Here is a 19,365-nt window from a genome sequence, read left to right on the forward strand (position 1 = left end):
CTCTAGCCTTCATCCAAACACGCTTGAAGAGGGCGAGAGGCTGAACTGAGAGCCCAGGAAAAGTGAGGTGGCGGTAGCAAAGGAGGAGGGCGACCTAGAGAGTGTTCTGGGGGCCAAACTGAAAGGTCTGGAGGGCCACATTTGGCCTCTGGAGCTGAGGTTTCCTACCCCTGTTGTACATCTAGGCAAGAGAGAGACATTATGAGAGTTTAATAATAATAATTGTACTCCACCAATCTGGGTTGCGCCAGCCACATTCACACTCAGCAAAAATGCTTAGGAGGGTATGCGGGGTGTGGCCTGGAGGGCCTTGTTTGGCCCTGCATCTCTTCACCTGTCTTGAATTTATTAGCCCTGACAAAATCTCCACATCAGAAAATGAAATGTGTCTCATCTCTTGCCCAAATTAAAAATACATTCTGTGCGTTGGGCCCCAAACGGGATAGGATCATGTAAACTGTTTGGTGTGTCTGCCCGTGACTTGTAATTCACTAATACAGAACCAATCACCAAGCAGAAAACACATTTTTGGGGGTGTTGTACAGAGAGAAGTTTCCATTTCTTCTCTGACCTCCATCTTTATTTCTATTTCACATAAGCAGCTTCTTTTTCCAACGATTTTTTATTCTGTAACTTCTCTGGAACACACACAGAGAATGAAACTTTGCTGGTTGCAAGAGTTTCATGCTGGTTTGGGTTTTTCTGTGCCAAGCTTTCCACATAACTTTTGTACAGCTCTGGTTAATATTTGTGACTTGTTTTGGGGAGATCTTATGTCTCCTTTATCAGAACTGTTCCTTTTGCACGGAACTAGGTTTTTCCAGACAGCTTGGAATATTTTCTTTTATAGATCATTCTGCTCCAAGGTGAGATTAAAAATAAAATATCAAAGTCAAACATTTTTCTTTAATTTTTACGCAGACTAATTTTATGTTTGGATTTTTGTGGTTTTTATATCCTGGACACCATACTTATCTCTAGCAACATGCATCAAACACCACAGGAGCCCATTTCCTGGAACAGTCTTTTCTTCAAGTGAAAAGCCAGCTAGAATTATGCAGTAAATGAAACTTTAAATGAAGAGGCTGGTGGAGTTTAGGTAGGGAGAGTTTAGTTGCAATTAAGATTAATCTTGCATATAACAGCCACTTTCCTGTAGATTTTTCATTCCCCAATATGTATTTCATGTTGATTTCACTTTGATATTTCTAAGCTCACATCTTTCATAAACTAAACTGGCATGCGCTGGACTTTGATATATTTAAAATAAAATCCAAACAAATTAATAGCCTCTCAGATTCTGTTCATCCTCTTGCCTATTCGGGGCAAATTAAGACTGTGTGGGACGCAGGTGGCGCTGTGGTCTAAACCACTGAGCCTCTTGGGCTTGCTGATCAGAAGGTCGGTGGTTCAAATCCCCACGACGGGGTGAGCTCCCGTTGCTTGGTTCCAGCTCCTGCCCACCTAGCAGTTCAAAAGCATGTCAAAGTGCAAGTAAATAGGTACCGCTCCGCGGGAAGGTAAACAGCATTTCCGTGCACTGCTCTGGTTTTGCCAGAAGCGGCTAAGTCATGCTGGCCACATGACCCGGAAGCTGTCTGCGAACAAACGCCGGCTCCCTCGGCCTATAGAGCGAGATGAGCGCCGCAACCCCAGAGTCGTCCGCAACGGGACCTAACGGCCAGGGGTACCTTTACCTTAAGAACCTGACTACAACTCCCATCATCCCTGATTAGTGGCCATGCTGATGAGAGCTGAAGTCAAACAATACCTGAAAAGCACCAGGTTCCCTGATCCCTCATTTAGAGAGTGTCCCCCTTCATTTGTGTGCTTTGAAAGATTACCTGAGGCCAAATTTGCAACAGGTAAGCAGCTACCAACATTATACAGGCGCTTGTCAAACACTAAAGACAAACCTTTATTTACCACAAGTGCGTGGGCGGAAGTGAAGCCAGTTCAGACGGAGGGGCCATGGGAGGGGCCATGGCTGCCGGTCTTCCATTTCAGCCACAGATTTGTTTAAAGACAACACATGCATTACAAGGCGACAATCACACGGACATTGAATAGATCTGCAGCAAAAGGGACGCTTCCCATCGCTACTGAAGGAAGAAGCTTTATTGCTCAAATGGTTGCACGTGGATTTCATTGGAAATATTTGTTTCCCAGCATGCAAAGGTTGTGGCGAGAACTGGGATCCTTATGCAGCAGGGTGGATCACATATTCATGTGCACAGTTTCTAACAGCCCTTTTCAAATACCTGAAGAGGCCAAAGCCTTGTTCTGGGCTTCCGCATAGGGCAGGACTTTTCCCTAGGACAAAGCCTGCCCCACCCCCTGGTCCTACAACATAATGTGAATGTAACTTGCTATACCTATGGCCACATCTACACAATACTATTAAAGGGGTATCATACCCCTTTAACAATCATACGGTGCTACAGTTCCCAGAATTGATTATCAATCCCCCTTTCCAAGAAATTCTGGGAATTGTCGCTTTGTGAGGTGATATGGGTTCTCCTGAAAACTCCCAGCACCCTTAACAAACTGCACTTCTGATGGTTTTGGGTGGCAATGAGGAGCCACTACCAAGTTGTATCACAGTGTTTGAAATTTACAATGAGGATGTGGTCTGTTATATTCTGCATTCTGCCTATCTTAAGACATAAGTGTTTCAGGCCATCAGCCATCCAGGTCCTGGCCAGTCACAGAGCTGCTCAGTACTGGCCAAGACCGCTGCAAAATATGCCTTGAAGACAATGCCCTGGTTACAGTGCCTTGCGATAGTATTTACTTACAAGCAAGGAAGTGGTTGCTTGTGTGGCAAATGACACTGCTTTCTCTCAGCGTTCGCCCTGTCCGGTGTGGATGAAGTTGTATCTCTTCCACGCAGAACAGAAAAGGGAAGAAGCAGCCTTGTTGGCTGGAAACAGCTGTATGGCAAGGCACAGCTGCACACTGAATTTGAGGTGATACACACTCCTGTCTTGGAGACTCAAAAAAACATGCAGACGTTGAAAGGGGTCAGTGGGGTGAAACGTCGGGGGGGGGGGAAGATGACATTTTGGGAATTCAACAGTCACAAAATGGTACAAGGGAGAAATGACTGCTGTGATTTGTGGCATCGACGCCACAGGTACTGTCCAATTGACTGCAGCTGCAATGCTCGAAACGCTCAACCTATCAGTAGCTGAAGGGGAGAGATTGTGTTTGCCCAGCATCACAGTAAAGGGAAAATACAATCCTTCCCTCCCCCGCCAATCTATACATTAGCTATGCTGTCGTCGTACAGATTTCCCAAAACACGCTGGGGCGGGGGTGGGCAAAATATCGCACCACCATGGCACAGAAAGCTTCGCCTGGGAAGGCCTTCAAAAGTGTTTACAGCTTTTGGTCTGCAAGTCAGTTCACTTTGCATCCTCTCAGTACCTTATTTCCTCAGCGGATTAGTTAACTCTTAAGCAGAGCAGACAATGCGACCTTTGCATAGCAAGCTACATTCCAGCATGCAAAACTCAGGGCTTTTGTGTTTCTGCTCTCCATCGTTCACTAGGACAAGCAAGTTTGGGGCACGTTCCAGCTAGATAAACGCACCAGAGGAACAGAACCTGGAAGGGGTGTGGCCTGAGGAAGGGGCGTGGCCTGAGGGCGGGATAGAGGCCTGCCTTTGGCCCTGATCCTGATGTTCCCCACCCCTGCTTGTAAACCAAAAACAGCAGAACATGAAAAACCTTAAAAGACTTGTTTATTATTTGCAGGAGAGAATGAAGCTAAGGGAATGTGTGTCTGAGGTAAACATGCTGGGCAAAACCCACGATGAGGATCTCCTACACAGGAGCCTCTGGAGATGAATGGCGGCTGCGGGTAAATTTAGGCAGCCCCCTTCGTCTCGAGAAGGCCTTCCATGGACAACATCCTCCTGGTGGTTTGAGTGACTTCCACGTGCAATTCCAAAGCAAGGATGTGCTGACAACCAGAGCTTTGCAGCCGCTGGGTCCGAGGTGTGCCTGCAACACCAGCAGATGTCTCAACCACACCGGGTTCAAATTCCTGTCGCTGGAAGGCCAAAGATCCCAATGCTCTCAATTCCAAAATTCATGTCACCAGCAATAAACTACCGTATTATAGTACAAGGAGGATTTTGGTCAGGTGTCGCTCCCGTATCATCCTTTCTTTCCTTAACAGAAACGCAGAAATTTGCTTCTTTAAGTGGAGGACGGCAAGAAGAGTTCGTTGAAAGAGGTTATGAGTCTATAATAAGATTTCTCGTCGTCTGTCAGGCCCGCGTTGCCCGGCCGGACTACTATCGCCACGTGCATGTCGACTTCTTCTGCAGCATCTGCCTCTGAGGGGAAAAAAGCAAGAATAATCCATCAGAAGAGGGTGAATCCAGATACACATACCCATCTTATTACTGCTCATATGCTGGAAGCTTTGGCCAGCAACATCTTTCCCTTAGCTAAAAGTCTTTGCGCTGGTGAAACTGCACTATGAGCAAGAGGTTGTGTTGTAGTTGTTTTTTTTTTTAACTAACTTAAATATGAGGAATTGTTAAAACATGAAATTGCTCCACCTCAAGTTTTAAACAGTATCACATCAGGGGCCACGTTCTACTCTCCTTGCACCATAATAAATAAAGTATGCAAACCAGAGAAAGCTGCTGAATAAATGGCACAAATTAAATACATGTCAACGTGCTTTCAAAAAAAAATAATCACACGGTCAGTGAAGACAAGCTGGAGAACTCGGCCACATCTGGCAAAAATCTGGGTCATTTGGGTGAAAATATTTTAAATTAAAGTACAAAGGGCATTGGAAGTTGCCTTATAGTAAGTCAGACCATTGAGGCATCTAAACTAGCATTGTCAACATTGACTGGTTGTTGCAGGTTTATTATTAAGAGCCTAAGTGGCAATAAGCAGTATGTTATTATGATTATTTATCACATTTATATCTCACCCTTCCTCCTAAAGGAGACCAGGGTGGCAAACAACAAGCGATTGCCAGGTTACAATTCCCAGAGTCCCCTGGGAAGAAAGAATAATGGATAAACCACTCTGGGAACTATAGCTGTGACAAGCACAGCTCCATAAGAGGAACAAGGACTTTCCTTGCAACTCCCCTTAATAAACTACAGTTCCCAAGATTTTCTGGGGGTAGTCATGACTGTTAAAATCAGTATAATCGTGCTTGAAAAGGATGCAGTTCACAGTGAACAGCTTCTGGGCAGGCTTACGAGAAGATAAGGATCACAGCAACCAAACTTGCTCTCTTACCCCGAGTGACATCCGTCAAGAACAGTATGTTGCTTGTGGAACACCCAATGCTTGCGGCAATCCTCTGGTAACTCTCGCTGTCCACTTTCGGGCCTATTTTGGTGTCAAAGTGGCCATCAAAGAGCTGGAAGATTTAGGAAGGACATTTTGTTTTTAAAGGAGAGGTTTAACGTTTCTCATGCTCATCTTTCATTTTTGTATTAGTATCGTTTTTCTCGCTTGTTAGCTTGGTCTGTTCTTTAACGCAATGTTGCTTAGTTTAAGATGTTAAATTAGGCCAGCTTATTCGTACTGTTTTACGTTGTACGGACTGACATTTGCATTCACTGATGTTGTGATTATATAGAATAGTTTCTAATGCGCCTTCTACTTATTTCATAAAAATTATACACTGCTCGATTGCAGAAAAACCGGTTTGCAAAAATTAACAGAAGCTAGAGTCCTGGTTAGATTGCGAAGACCCCTCTAGGCCCCGTTTAAACGTGGAGCAGAATGTTGGGGTAAAAACAGCCTGTACCACCTCATGCTGCGAGAGGATAAAGGTAAAGGGACCCCTGACCATTAGGTCCAGTCATGACCGACTCTGGGGTTGCGGCGCTCATCTCGCTTTATGGCCGAGGGAGCCGGAGTACAGCTTCTGGGTTATGTGGCCAGCATGACTAAGCCGCTTCTGGCGAACCAGAGCAGCGCACAGAAACGCCGTTTACCTTCCCGCTGGAGCGGTACCTATTTATCTACTTGCACTTTGAGGTGCTTTCGAACTGCTAGGTTGGCAGGAGCAGGGACCCAGCAACGGGAGCTCACCCCGTCGCGGGGATTCGAACCGCCGACCTTCTGATCAGCAAGTCCTAGGCTCTGTGGTTTAAACCACAGCACCACCCGCGTCCCACACTGCGAGAGGATATGTGCCCTTTAAAACAAAAAAGCTCTGATTTAGATTTCAGGATTTTTTAAAAATAGTATTTTGCATTTTGATTTCTGCACTCTGATTTTTTTAAAAAAATACATTTATTTACATTTTATACATTCCTTCTTTATTATTTTTATTTTGACAAAGTAATAGTCATAAATAAATAAGAGTAAAAATGTGCACCCCACCACCGAGACCATTCCATTGTAACTATCCAACCTCCCAAAATTTCAACACTTCTTGCAATAGTTCGACCCATTTCCATTTTAACAGTACAAATTCTACAAACACCCTGATTTTTAATGCAAATCAACCTTGTGTTCTTTGGTAAAATTGCAGGACATGCAGACGTTTCCAAAGCTCTCAATGCAATAAAATTAAAATGCACAGCAGAGCGAAGCGTTCTAGTTCAGCCTGCTCCCCACTGTGCTTGTATTCCGCTTGCAAGTAAATTTCATTTTTTTTTCACTAAATAAAGGAGCATGGAAGAAGGAGGAGATGGGAATTCCTTGATCTGCAGTGTGAAGTGGAACATTCCAGTCTGCCGCTTAATTCCTTCACTGCATGTCTTCTCTACTTTTGCCCATTTTATTGTCTCAAGGACACAGAATCACAGCATTGGAAGGGACCCTTTAGTTCAACCCCTGGCAAGGCAAGCTGTCTCCAACAGCGGAGGCAGAACATCAACCATCAAGGTTACTTGAAGGCCTTATCCTCCATCTTGTTAATGCAAACAGACACTCTGCGCCTGAGAGAAGCAGGAAGTGAGACTGTTTTAGGGTGGAAGAAGCTGGAAAGACAAAGAAAGGAGACAGACCTTTCAGCGTAGTGCCTACCTCGCAAATATCGCCTTCCGTAGAGTTCCCAAAAAAGAGCTTTTGCGCCTCAACACTCCCAGAGGAATAGATGTAAACTTTCATCCCTGCTTCTCTCCATTTCCTGACTGCTGGAACCACATCATCGAAGAACCTGTAATGGACGGGGAATAGCAATGCATGAAGCGGCAAAATATCTTGAAGAGACAACAGAAGTGTCTGCCTTATTTGTGTGCAGAATTTGCTGGACAGTCACATTCCACAAATGGGCAAGAAGACCTGATGCACCTTAGAATTACAGGAACAAAAACGTTCCGATAATAAACGGTCTCCCTCGGGAGGTGATGGACTCTCCTTCCATGGAGGTTTTTAAGCAGAGGTCGGAGGGCCACCTGTTAGGGATGCTTTAGCTGAGATTCCTGGGTTGGACCAGATAATCGTCAGGGTCCTTTCCAACTCGACAATTCTATGGTTCTATGATTCTATGTGTGTCTCTAAATTATGAAGAGGTGTATACAGACACCCATCCCAACACTGGATGATAACAGCAACAACAAGAAGAATCCCATCCTAAAGTATGCTGCTGAAACGAAGAAATCAGGGATGGGGGAAGGACCAGGAATGGATGTGTGTCCATTCAGTCTTGATACTCAAAGATGCTCCACTCAGTTCTGATACCCCTAAACTCAGAATTAATTCATTCTAAGGGTCTGCATTTTGCACCTGGCTTCAGCAACCCCCCCCCCCCACAAACGAACAGGAAGTTGATTCTGCAAAACTGAAGTCTGGCCAGTGCTAGGGTCAAAGCCCCATGTGTCCTGCTTTCATGTGCAGATAATAATAGTAATAATTTGTTTATTTATACCCCACCCTTTCCGGTTCAAAAACCGGGCTCAGGGCGGCTAACAACAAATTTAAAACACTTAATTGTAAAAACAGCATAAAAACATGAATAACAATAAAATTCAAAGTTCAGAAATCAATTTAGGGGAAATCCATCTAATAAGAATTAGATAATCACCAGGGCTAGCTGGCTGAATTGATCCTACTTGGGCCAGCGAGGAGGCCAGGGGAGAATTAGCTGTGGGGTCTCAGAGCGGGTAATCTTCATAAAAGAGGAGGGGGAGGGAAGAGAAGGGAAATAAAAGATCAGGCTGAATTCAAATTAAAGGCCTGTCTTACAGGCCCAATGGAAGGAGGTTAAATCCTGAAGGGCCCTAGTCTCATGGGACAGAGCATTCCACCAGGTCGGAGCCATCACTGAAAAGGCCCTGGTAGAGGATAATCTGACTTCCTTAGGGCCTGGGACCTCTAAACTATGGTTATTCATGGACCTTAAGGTCCTCTGCGGGGCATACCAGGAGAGGTGGTCCCGTAAATACAAGAGCCCTAAGCCACAAAGGGCTTTAAATGTCAAGACCAGCACCTTGAACCTGACCCTATACTCCACCAGGAGCCAGTACAACTGGTAAAGCACTGGGTGAATATGCTCCCATGGCAGGGACCCCGTGAGGAGCCTCAGTGCAGCATTCTGCACCCGCTGGAGTTTGTGGGACAGTTTCAAGGGCAGCCCCGAATAGAGCGAAATACAATAGATCCCCTCTAAATGTGTGTTTATGGTTGTTTGGAGGGCGGGAGCAATGGGGCAATAATGCACACTGGCCGCTCGTGTCATAAACGCTAGATACTCACTCTCCCTTCAGGCGGCCATTTTCGTATGCTGCCCTCCATATGTGGCCTTGGAGCTGCTTTAAGGCGGTTGTCTTCCTGTCTAAAGACATCTGCCAGTGGACGTTGTCTATGACGGCCTGGATGATGCGCTCCACCTCCTCCTCTCCATCCCTGGTCTCCAGTGGGATGGGCACCACTCCATCCATGTGGGCATCTTCTTCAGCCTTTGGGAAACGGTGAGAAAATGTTATCAGCAGTGATGGGGACTCCTACTTCAAAGAGCCCAGCTGGGTCAGATTCAGGGTCCATCTACTCCAGCATCCTGCTTGCTGCAGTATCAGCCAGAGGTCCTTTCCTGCTACCGATGTGCCGCGATTAACATAGGTACTCGTGACTTTGTCCTAGACCTGGTGTCCTGACTGCAGCAAGAGAAGACTAGAATACCTGTATACCTGAAGGAGCATCTCCACCCCCATCGCTCAGCCCAGACACTGAGGTCCACCTTCAAAGGCCTTCTGGCGGTTTCCTCATTGCAAGACCTGAAGCTACAGGGAACCAGGCAGAGGGCCTTCTCGGTGGTGGCGCCCGCCCTGTGGAACACCCTCCCATCAGATGTCAAGGAGATAAAGGGAAACATAACTTTTAGAAGACATCTGAAGGCAGCCTTGTTTTGATGGTTGATGTTTTATTGCGTTTCTAATACTTTGTTTCGCCCAGAGTGGCTGGGGAAACCCAGTCAGATGGGCGGCATAAAAATAATAAAATCATTGTTATTAGAAGAAGAAGAAGGAAAGGAAGGGATGGCAAACACGTTACCTGTTTTCTCAGAAGGCCGACGTCTTCTTGGCACTCCTCTTCCTCCCAGTGCGCACGAAGGTACTCTCGGATGTTGTCTTTGATGTAGGAAAACAGAGTATCCTGGCGGGACAAAAAGCGAAATGAACACGAGGCAGAAATGTTTCCATCACTGTATTCCCACCCCTTGCCTGTGGAAAATTTTCCATTTTTAGAGTGACCTCAGCCCTACTCATGTGTTGTTAGCTCACATAGGGCATCGACATGCGGAGCAGCGGTAGTCAACGTAGCGCCCTCCATCTGTGGCTGGACTCCAGCTCCTGTGGTGATGGATGATGGGAGTTGTAGTCCAACGACAGCTGGAGACCCCACGGGTGGGAGAACACTATTCTAAGGGGAAATGGGGATTAGGACTAAATGTAATTCTTGCAATACAGTGGTACCTTGGTTTACGAACTTAATCCGTTCCGGAAGTCCGTTCTTAAACCAAAGCCGTTCTTAAACTGAGGCGCGCTTTCCCTAATGAGGCCTCCTGCCGCAGGTGCCCTTCCACCGTTCGGCTTCCGTTCGTAGACCGAGGTAAAGCTCGCCAACCGGAACACTACTTCTGGTTTTGCGGACTTCATATACTGAATAGTTCTTAAACCGGGCTGTTCTTAAACCGAGGTACCACTGTATAAAGTTATGAGCAGGCGATGCCCCGCTGCAATTCAACTGATATTTTTAACATTTAAAAATGACAAAGCACATTTGCTTCCCGTGTTCTTCCTCGCCCTGTTAGTTCCAATTCCTGGTGTTACAGAAGGGCATGTGAGTGCAAAGCCTTCAGCCTGCAACTGTTCAAGTGTGCCTTTTGGTTAAATGATTCGTTCGATGGAGAATTAGCCAAGAGTAGTAGCGGATGGGGGTGCTGGGGCAGCCCTCACTTGACCTCCTGACAGCAAAGGTCCTGCTGCTTCCTGGGAAGGAGAGGGGCAAAGTGGTGGGAAGACAGGTGTGGTGAAAATGCAATGGCAGGAGCGCTGGATTGATGCTGGCAGTGCATTTGCACCATGCTGACCCCTGTGGCGATCACACAGGGTCCCCGGACGTTTCACCGTCTAATGATCCCTGCGCCACTTTATTTCTCGCTGCCACCACCCAGCCCCTACCTGGGACAATACTGAGTCCAGTCAGGGTTAAATGGGAACATAAACTTCTGTTTATTTACTGCAGTTTAACAAGCGTGTGGTTTCATAAACGGTATCGGTCAATTACGATCATGGGGTGCCTATCCAGACCTATAACTTCCACTACCTGCTCTCACTCACTAAATCACCTCTCAGATATTTACTTGTCTTCCTAGTTCCTAACTGTTCCTGACTCAGCTTATTTCGCTACCCTAACTCAACCTACCCACAGACTCTATCCCAATTCACTCCCACTCCAACCAACCACCCAACTCCCAATGAACTCCCCTCTTCGCCCCTCCGAGAGCTGGTTTTATAGCCCCTCTGGCTCCACCCCCTGGGTTCTGATTGGGTAACTTGTTTAACTATTTCACCTCCAGCACTCTCATATGTTAACGTCACAACCACCCCCCAACCCTCTCCTTCTCTGTAACCAGCAGTGACTCAGCTGTCAGGAAGCCAGGGGAGCATCACTGCCGCCTCCACTCCTTCTACTACTTGTCAAGAGTGAAATGCAGGGAAGTGTAGCTCTGAGACACTTTTCAGAATAGGAATGATGGCAACATCTGCTAGATCACCTGGCTAACTGGCGGGCCCTCCTTCCTCTGGCAATTGAATGATGCAATAATGAAGTTTTCAAGTTTGCTTACGATGCATAAGCACAGAGAATTAAAAAGGAAGACGCCTTTACCCCGGTATGGCTCCCCTTTATCACATACACAGCCGAACAAGACAATGACAATAATCCACCAACAGTATACAAATCAATATGGCTAACCTGATCCAAAACACCCACCCACCCCACTCACACACAAAAACAAAGATCACCACAGCCAATCACAAACAAACAATCACACCCTAGGCCAACCCCAATCTCTCTCACCACCAAAGGAACACAAGTGAACAGCACAAGCAACGCTGACACCAAACCCTACATACATTAAGCATAATAGAAACATCGCCACCCAACCCTACCCCCACCCATCTTTCCACCCCACCCTTTTCCCCCCTCCCCCTAATGTCTCAACAAATGAAACGGATTTGTAAAAATGTTACATGGAAAAAATACGAGAGACATTACACATACTTCTGTAAAACAAGAAAATCTTTAATAAAAAAACACAGATTTTTTTAAAAAAGGATAATTAGAGGCTAGATAGGTCTTTCCTTTTATTTGATGGGGGTACGACTTCTCACAAGCAGTGGTAAAGTTTCTTTGCAAGGTTGTTTTTCTAATTAAAGCTACAGCTCGATGAACCTTTTTTTGTGTGTGAAACTCAGTATGTTTCACAAGTTGACCCTATGCAGTCGGAAGCAAGAACCACCAAGTTGAATGGAGTTTGTTCCTAGGAAACATTGCACAGGATTGCAGACATGCTGGTCCTAATCAACTGGGTATTGTGTTACGTACTGTTGCTCTTGGGATGCTTGTATGCATGTTTAAATAATGTGTCAATGCAGAAGCCTGCATTTTGGGATATTTCTTGGGAGTGTTGGGACGGAAACTCCAATAGGACAGCTGGAGACGAGGTGTTATAGCTGCTATTACTGAGTGTCAGGATAAGTGCCAGTTTAAGGAACCACTAGACTGGGCGCAGCCAATTAAACAGAGAACAAAAAGTCTGGCATTTGCAGTTCATGTCCAGGGGCAATGGACCTGCTAATTGACAAATGATGCAGCCTTCAAGTCAGGTAGGAAATCAAGCTCAAGGTTGGCTGATCATGCTGCAAAAATCAACTTGGAGAGAAAAAAAGAGACTCCTAGTCCCTCAAAATTATAAGGTTACTTTGAGAATAAAAAAGGCCAGTTTCGTTCAAAAGGATAAACTCCTCCTTTAATAAGCTTTCCTTGGCAATGGGCCTCTTTCCCCCTCAACAAGCCCCTCTTAACGCCCATTCACGTACTCCCAGACCAGGTTTTGCTAGAGCAGGGTTTCCCAAACTTGGGTCTCCAGCTGTTGTTGGACTACAACTCCCATCATTCCTGACCACTGGCTCTGCCAGCTAGGGATGATGGGAGTTGTAGTCCAACATCAGCTGGAGACCCAAGTTTGAGAAATCCAGCGCTAGAGGACAGAAATAACAGGAAACATAGCAGTCATTATATTAGTAAAGCTGGGGATTCATTTGAGGTGGCGTTCATTACCTGGAAGTCAATAGGAGGGACCAGAAAGCATCAGGCGAACTTCTGAATGCCAGAAAGAACAATAATAGTTCTCTCTTTCTCTCTGTGTATATGTGTTAAGGCAAAATACAGTGTCAGTAGGAAGCCTACTGTGTAACTGTGACCTAATTTCCTAAGTATTTGAGGTGACAGCTCTCAGCTCACTCACATTTATATAGCAGGAGTGTGAGCAAAAGAAATAGCAGCCCTAAATTCTTAAGATTATCAAGTGTCTGTTCTACTTGGAAAAAAAAAAAGAAAAGGCAAGGGTATACAGGGCATTTAGTCCCTTTGGGTATTTATTAAAAATTTTAACGACATAGAAGCCCAGTCCCAAATGTCTTCACTTAGGAAACACAGGCTTTATACTGTGTCCATCTTGGTCTACATAGTCCAGTACTGTGATACCTTGGTTCTCAAACTTAATCTGTTCCAGAAGTCTGTTCCAAAACCAAAGCATTCCAAAACCAAGGTGTGCTTTCCCATAGAAAGTAATGCAAAATGGATTAATCCATTCCAGACTTTTAAAAACAACCCCTAAAACAGCAATTGAACATGAATTTTACTATCTAACGAGACCATTGATCCATAAAATGAAAGCAATGAACCATGTACTGCAGTCACACAATCAATCAATCAGTAGCTGAACTGGGTTCCACACAGTCACAAAAACAAAACAAAAAGTGCCGCAAAAACAAAAATGCAAAATAAATCGCAAGAACAGACAGACTTCAGCGTAACGCTCAAAACGAAAGTGTGCCACTCAAAACGGAAGCGTGGCACTCAAATCGGGAAGTGTAACACTCAGAACAGAGCACGTTTGGCATCTGAAAAAAGTTCGCAAACCAGAACACTTACTTCTGGGTTTGCAGTGTTCGGGTTCCAAGTTGTTTGAGTACCAAGGCGTTTGAGAACCAAGGTACCACTGTAATGTCCACACTGGTGGGTAGTTGGCTGTCCAGAGTTTCAGGCAGAGGAAATTCCCAGCCCTACTCAGTGAAGCCAGGGATTGCATTTGAGACCTTCTGCATGCATGCAAAACAGGTACTTTACCACTCACATTTCCCCCATGACATTTAATGGCAGTATTATAGTGAACACCGCCCTGAAAGAGAATCCTGTGTCATCTTAAACTGAACAGATGTAGAATCACCTTTTGTGGATTTATAACCCTCTGCAGGTGCGTTAAACGTTATTCTTTGCTGGCAAATTTATAAACACGGGTAAATAAAAATGATGCAAACTGCAGAGGCCAGAAATTCAAAGCAACACAGGAAGCTCATATACTGTATTTACATTTCATGGCCTCTTGCCCCTTCTGTGTAATAACTCTCTGCATGTGTCTGTGTACATGTGTGTGCGTATTACGTATCTGACAACAGGCAGTAGTGCTTGATGCAATTAAATAAGGTCCCCGCTACAAAAGCACATGCAACAATACTATTTATGTGTATGCCACCATATGCATGTGAAGTGTTGTACAAAATTCAAGAAGGTAGATTCCCTGCCCTGAGGCTTTTTTCTGGCCCATGTAGGACCAGTCTGGATAGATGGCCTTGGTGAAGATTTGACATTTTCTCCCCCCAAACGTAAAAAATATATTTTTTACGGCAAAAAAAATTGGCTTACAATTTAAACATGTCCTCTCGACTAAATTGTGGGTGGTTATTACCCTAACAGATCACTGGGAATGGAGCTGAGAATGGTATTTATTATAACCATGAGATGTGCACATGAAAAGGATTTTTTTTTAAGTACAGTGGTAAAAGTACTTACATTTAATTCCACATTCTCTCAAGATTAAGTCACAAAGTAGTGAAATCTTTTCCCGAAATAGCACTGGATAAGCTCCCCATCATTCTAGACCAAAAACTGTCCTACAGCACAATTGCAGCAGAGGGGGTGGGGAGTGCCTGTTTTTACCATGTGTTTTTGCGATGCCCCCCCAGGTCAACAAATCTATAGACCCTATCGGTAGCTTTTCACAGACCAAGAGAACAAAACCCAGCATTCTGCTACTGTCAACTTTCTTAAAAGGTTGCTTTGTATCTTTCTCCATGCCTCCAGGTTTCCCTAAACGCAGGTGCTAAACGTTATGTGATTACAGAGGGAAACTGCCATACCCGTGCCAAGGAAAGCGAATGTGGGGAGGTGCACAGATCGCTAATGTGCACCAGCGTTTGTTTACTCGGAAGGGGAAAGCGGCCTCACCTGCGCCCAAGGGAGTTGGGGGGAGCGCAGGCTGCGGCTTCCGACGGCCCGATCCAAACCTTCCCCCCCAAAAAAAACCCCAGTGTCAGATGCGCACCCGACGGCGGGGCCTTTCTGCTCCCTCTGCCTCCACCCACCCCAAATCTTCACCTTGACAAACGCGATGGGTGTCGTCGTGCCTTCGATGTCCAGGAGGAGCACGCTGACTTCTGCGGGGACGGCGAAGCCCACCATGTCCACCGCGGGGGCCCCCGAGCCGAGGGGGTGAGGCTGCTGGCTGCGCGCACGGCAGCGCGGAGGCGCCGATCCAAGCGCACAAGCGCGCGCGGACCCTCCCCGGAAAGCGGCTTCACTGGGACGCGGCGTCGGAGGGGAAACGTCGGGAGGAGCCGCGGGGAACTGGCGAGAGAGAGAGAGAGGAGGGGATCGGGCGCACCACGTGGCTGGAAGCGGAGTCGCCGCTGCATCCGGATCGCGGGAGCCGGATTGGCTGCTGCGAATGGACGGGGAGGCGGAGTGGCCGTAATGCGGCGCGCAGGAAGAGGAGGAGGCGGCGGCTGGAAGCGGCTGGGCGCACTCGCCGTGCGCTCTGCTGCGCGCACCGTCCAGGGCGCGCGCGCGCTCCTCTGCTCCGCCGGGCTTGCTCGCGGGGAAGAGCGCGCACATCACCGCGGAGCAAGACCCCGCCGCGGCTAGTGGGGGGATTCCTCTCGTGCAACCGCGCGGGGTTAAGGTGCAAACCGTGCGCCTTCCGAGGGAGCGCCTGAAATGCGCGGCGCGTTTTTGGAAAGCCGTTAAAAGGATATGCATAGAAATTCAGCCAAGGGGAAGCGAGGAAGTCACTTAACAATGTTAATAAGTGTAATTTTAATAAGGTTATGATTATCTTTGTTTGTTTATAATTTTGTCAAAATTAATAAAAAAAAAAAGGGAGGGTAATGAAATGCGCGGCGCGTCACTACCATCATATCGATATAAACAATTGGTAATAAGTCAGGCCTCGGGCTGCATCACGCGTGCGGTCGTCCCCATTTCCGTAACCCAAAGTAGTTACGGATTTAATAGGCGTGCACCCAAACTACCGTGTTGTGTAATAAAAGCTGAGCGGCCATTTTCCCCGCTACGTAGAGCGAGTGCCGGGGGGGGGTGTGCATCTTGTTTGCAATATAGGAGCAGCATCTCCCTGCAGGTTTATCGGCAGGACAAGCCGTGCGAGGACATTGTAGGCTGCCATCCCTTGGTACCGTTGGAATATTAGCTGGCACGCGCCCGCAGTTGCCCTACCGCTTCGAGGCAGAGGCTTCGTTTGCCCAAGAAACGCTTGAGATTCTTTATTTTGGGCACTAATGGTGGATTCAAAGGTATGCTCAGAATTAGGGTCCCGTCCTGCTGTGGGCAGCCCAAGCTATTAGTGTGCATCGTTAACTGACAATGCCTTTGGAACGCGACTAGAAATGAATTGTTACTGAATTCTGGTATTTTGGTTTCTCGCTTTGTTTCCACTCCTCATTTCTATTTCCTGATTAAAGTCATCGGTGACTTGGTGCATTAGGACAAGCAGGGCTTAGCCCTACCCAGTGCAATGTCAAGCCGGTCTTTTTAAGAGTTTCCTCCAAAATCTCAAACCCATGCTCTTTTTTGTCTCTTTCCATAATACATTTGAAGTTAGTTTAGGGAGGGAGATAGTTCTGTCAATCTCCTATCCTCTTTACCACTCAGTCAACCTCAGTGCAAGAGCCTGGAGGTCCCATCCACCTGTATCCAGGCAGAAAAACAAAATGATAGTACATGTGTATGTTAATGGCACTTAGACCTGATTTTGCAGTTATTGCCCCTTCCTGCATGCTGGTAATTTAGCCATACCTGCAGGTCTTTTCCAGTAAGACTAAGGAGGCAATACATCTGTTCTGAGCATGCTCAGAACTATTTCCTTGAAGGTCACACCTACAAAGTTCAGGGCCCAGCTGTGTGCTTTGCAACTTTATTTTGGTAAACCCTAGATTGGAACTTTTCTAGGTTCTGGTGAACTGGAATACATAAAACACTGAGTGGGTGCTCTTATAGATTCCCATTATGTACAGCATTTACTATTGGTGTTTCTGCCCTGCCCCCTTTCATTTTGGTAAAAGAGCAGCAGCGAATCCATGTATCATGCGGTAGGAGGCTTATATTCAGTGTTGGTCCTACTCAGAGTACATCCATTGCATTTACAGTGGTACCTTGGTTCTCAAACTTAATCTGTTCTGGAAGTCTGTTTCAAAACCAAAGCGTTTCAAAACCAAGGTGCGCTTTCCCATAGAAAGTAATGCAAAATCGATTAATCCGTTCCAGACTTTTAAAAACAATCCCTAAAACAGCAATTTAACATGAATTTTATTATCTAACAAGACCATTGATCCATAAAATGAAAGCAATAAACAATGTACTGCAGTCACACAATCAAATCAATCAATCAGTAGCTGAACAGTCACAAAAACAACAAAAAGAGCCGCAAAAACAAAAACGCAAAATAAATACATTGCCAAAAACAGACAGACTTCAGTGTAACACTCAGAATGGAAGCCTAACACTCAAAATGGAGCACGTTCGGCTTCTGAAAGAAGTTTGCAAACTGGAACACTTACTTCCGGGTTTGCAATGTTTGGGTTCCAAGTTGTTTGAGTACCAAGGTGTTTGAGAACCAATGCACCACTGTAATGGACCTAAGATTCATTAATTTCAATGTGTCTACTCTGAGTAGGACTAACACTGCATACAACCAGGTGAGATTAGATTTCAGACTGTTACTGTTGTGGAAACATCTCATTAAATATAAACAGATACCTCATTGCGGAGACAGATGCAGTCTGTGCATACTACTTACGGCATTTATTTCTGAAGCTCAGTTCTGAACCACGTCTCTCTGCTCAATTTAAACCCCCTAGTCTATGTCATGCTTTGATTGGGTAGAATATTACCTGCACCTCTGCTGTATTTCTAGAGCATTTAACTTTATGACTATTTTACAAAAAATATGTTCTTGGTTTTCATTTTGTTCTTTTAAATAAAATTCATTTTCAGATGAAGATTTTTTCCTTTTCACTCCCTCTATGCTATATTGCTAATCACAAACAAAAAGTTCTCTTTAATAATATGATACTTAACCATGCCAAAGCCCAAATGCAACCCTGGAACAAATGGAAAAAGAAGATTGTGCCTTTAAATATATATCGGTGAGTCAGACTTCACACACAGGATTATGTGGAAAGGCTTCCTTGTCATAGGGTGTGGAATTCAAGCAGGCTGGAGACTCAACACTTCTCATTTTAGAAATTTTGGCCAGCGTGTCACCAGGATAGTTTTCCATTTGGGGGCTCAGCGGTATGTACCATTACTTCTTGTAAAGCTGCATGGAATGAGATTGCTCAGTGCTACTCACTTTGCCACCCCTTTTTATCTCCTCCATTATCTCCTCTATTAATTCCACAATTTAAACCCTACTTTTCTTCATAAACACATGAAAAGCAGCTTACAGCAAGACCAAAACACAGTAACCAGAATAACCTAAATGTTACTAAAATCAATGTCCTATAAGAAGAGGAGGATAAAATAAGTTAAAATGCAAGGGGATAAAAACATTTAATTTCTGCTGGAAGCTCAGGGGCATTAAAAGGTCTTAGGAACATGCTATAAGCTTAAGAGACTGTTTACGTGGCTTTCAAGAAAACAAATGTATTTGTATAGTATGCTACATACAAATAAATAAGTAGAATACCAGTTGCTGAAGCCTATGACTAGGAGAGTGCTATTGTGCTCATGTCGTGTGGTCTCATCCAGCAGCACTTTCCCTACGTACTTAAAAGAAGTTTCACTGATCAGGAATCATTCCAGTTGCTTAAGTTTGCAAACTAAACATTTCAAAACACTGGCATTTGAATTTAATGAGGGATATGCAGTGTGTCCTATATATTAATCTGATGCTCTCAAATGAAATGAAGGACTTTCAAAAAAAATAAGGGCGCCTTTTGGGGAGGGCAATACAATAATCCTTCCACTTGTGAAGGGCCAAAAACCTCAGAATCAACCAGGAAATGAGAAACTTTGCCAAAGATCGAAAGGCTGTATTCCTGTGCTTTTAAACTACCGTATTTTTCGCTCTATAACACGCACCAGACCATAACACGCACATAGTTTTTAGAGGAGGAAAACAAGAAAAAAAATATTCTAAACGAAACAGTGGATGTATGATTTTTGTGGCTCATGCTGTGGCCACAGACATGTGATCTGACGGTGAGTTTGGGGTCGCCCAATGCAAAAATCCTGAGGATCCATGTGGATCCATTCTTTGTAACCACATTTTTTGCACCACTGTGGC

General features: G+C 45.3%; 1 protein-coding gene across 2 annotated transcripts; it reads right to left on the reverse strand.

Moving 5' to 3' along the window:
- Positions 1-3,725: 3,725 nt before the first annotated feature.
- On the reverse strand, positions 3,726-15,534 carry ENOPH1 (enolase-phosphatase 1). Of its 2 annotated transcripts, none has more exons than XM_053404287.1 (6): positions 15,162-15,534; positions 9,489-9,590; positions 8,694-8,896; positions 7,023-7,155; positions 5,277-5,400; positions 3,726-4,345 (listed from the first exon to the last, which is right to left on the reverse strand). In XM_053404287.1, the coding sequence occupies exons 1-6, from the start codon at positions 15,243-15,245 to the stop codon at positions 4,206-4,208; spliced, it is 786 nt and encodes a 261-aa protein (XP_053260262.1). In that variant the 5' UTR covers positions 15,246-15,534; the 3' UTR covers positions 3,726-4,205. The 2 variants fall into 2 exon arrangements, with proteins under 2 accessions (XP_053260262.1, XP_053260263.1); XM_053404288.1 differs by lacking the exon at positions 15,162-15,534 and adding an exon at positions 9,719-9,857.
- Between the last annotated feature and the right edge of the window lie 3,831 nt (positions 15,535-19,365).

Source organism: Podarcis raffonei, chromosome 9 (genome assembly GCF_027172205.1).
Source record: "Podarcis raffonei isolate rPodRaf1 chromosome 9, rPodRaf1.pri, whole genome shotgun sequence".
Taxonomy (NCBI): domain Eukaryota; kingdom Metazoa; phylum Chordata; class Lepidosauria; order Squamata; family Lacertidae; genus Podarcis; species Podarcis raffonei.

What these genes read in the sequence shown, in the direction of transcription:
- ENOPH1 (XM_053404287.1), bottom strand. Translation starts at nt 15,245, where the DNA reads ATGGTGGGCTTCGCCGTCCCCGCAGAAGTCAGCGTGCTCCTCCTGGAC. An exon ending in TCGGCCTTCTGAGAAAACAG is followed by an intron (nt 8,897 to 9,488) that starts GTAACGTGTTTG and finishes CGTTTCCCAAAG; the next exon opens with GCTGAAGAAGATGCCCACAT. An exon ending in AATGGCCGCCTGAAGGGAGA is followed by an intron (nt 7,156 to 8,693) that starts GTGAGTATCTAG and finishes CGTCCATTACAG; the next exon opens with GTTCTTCGATGATGTGGTTC.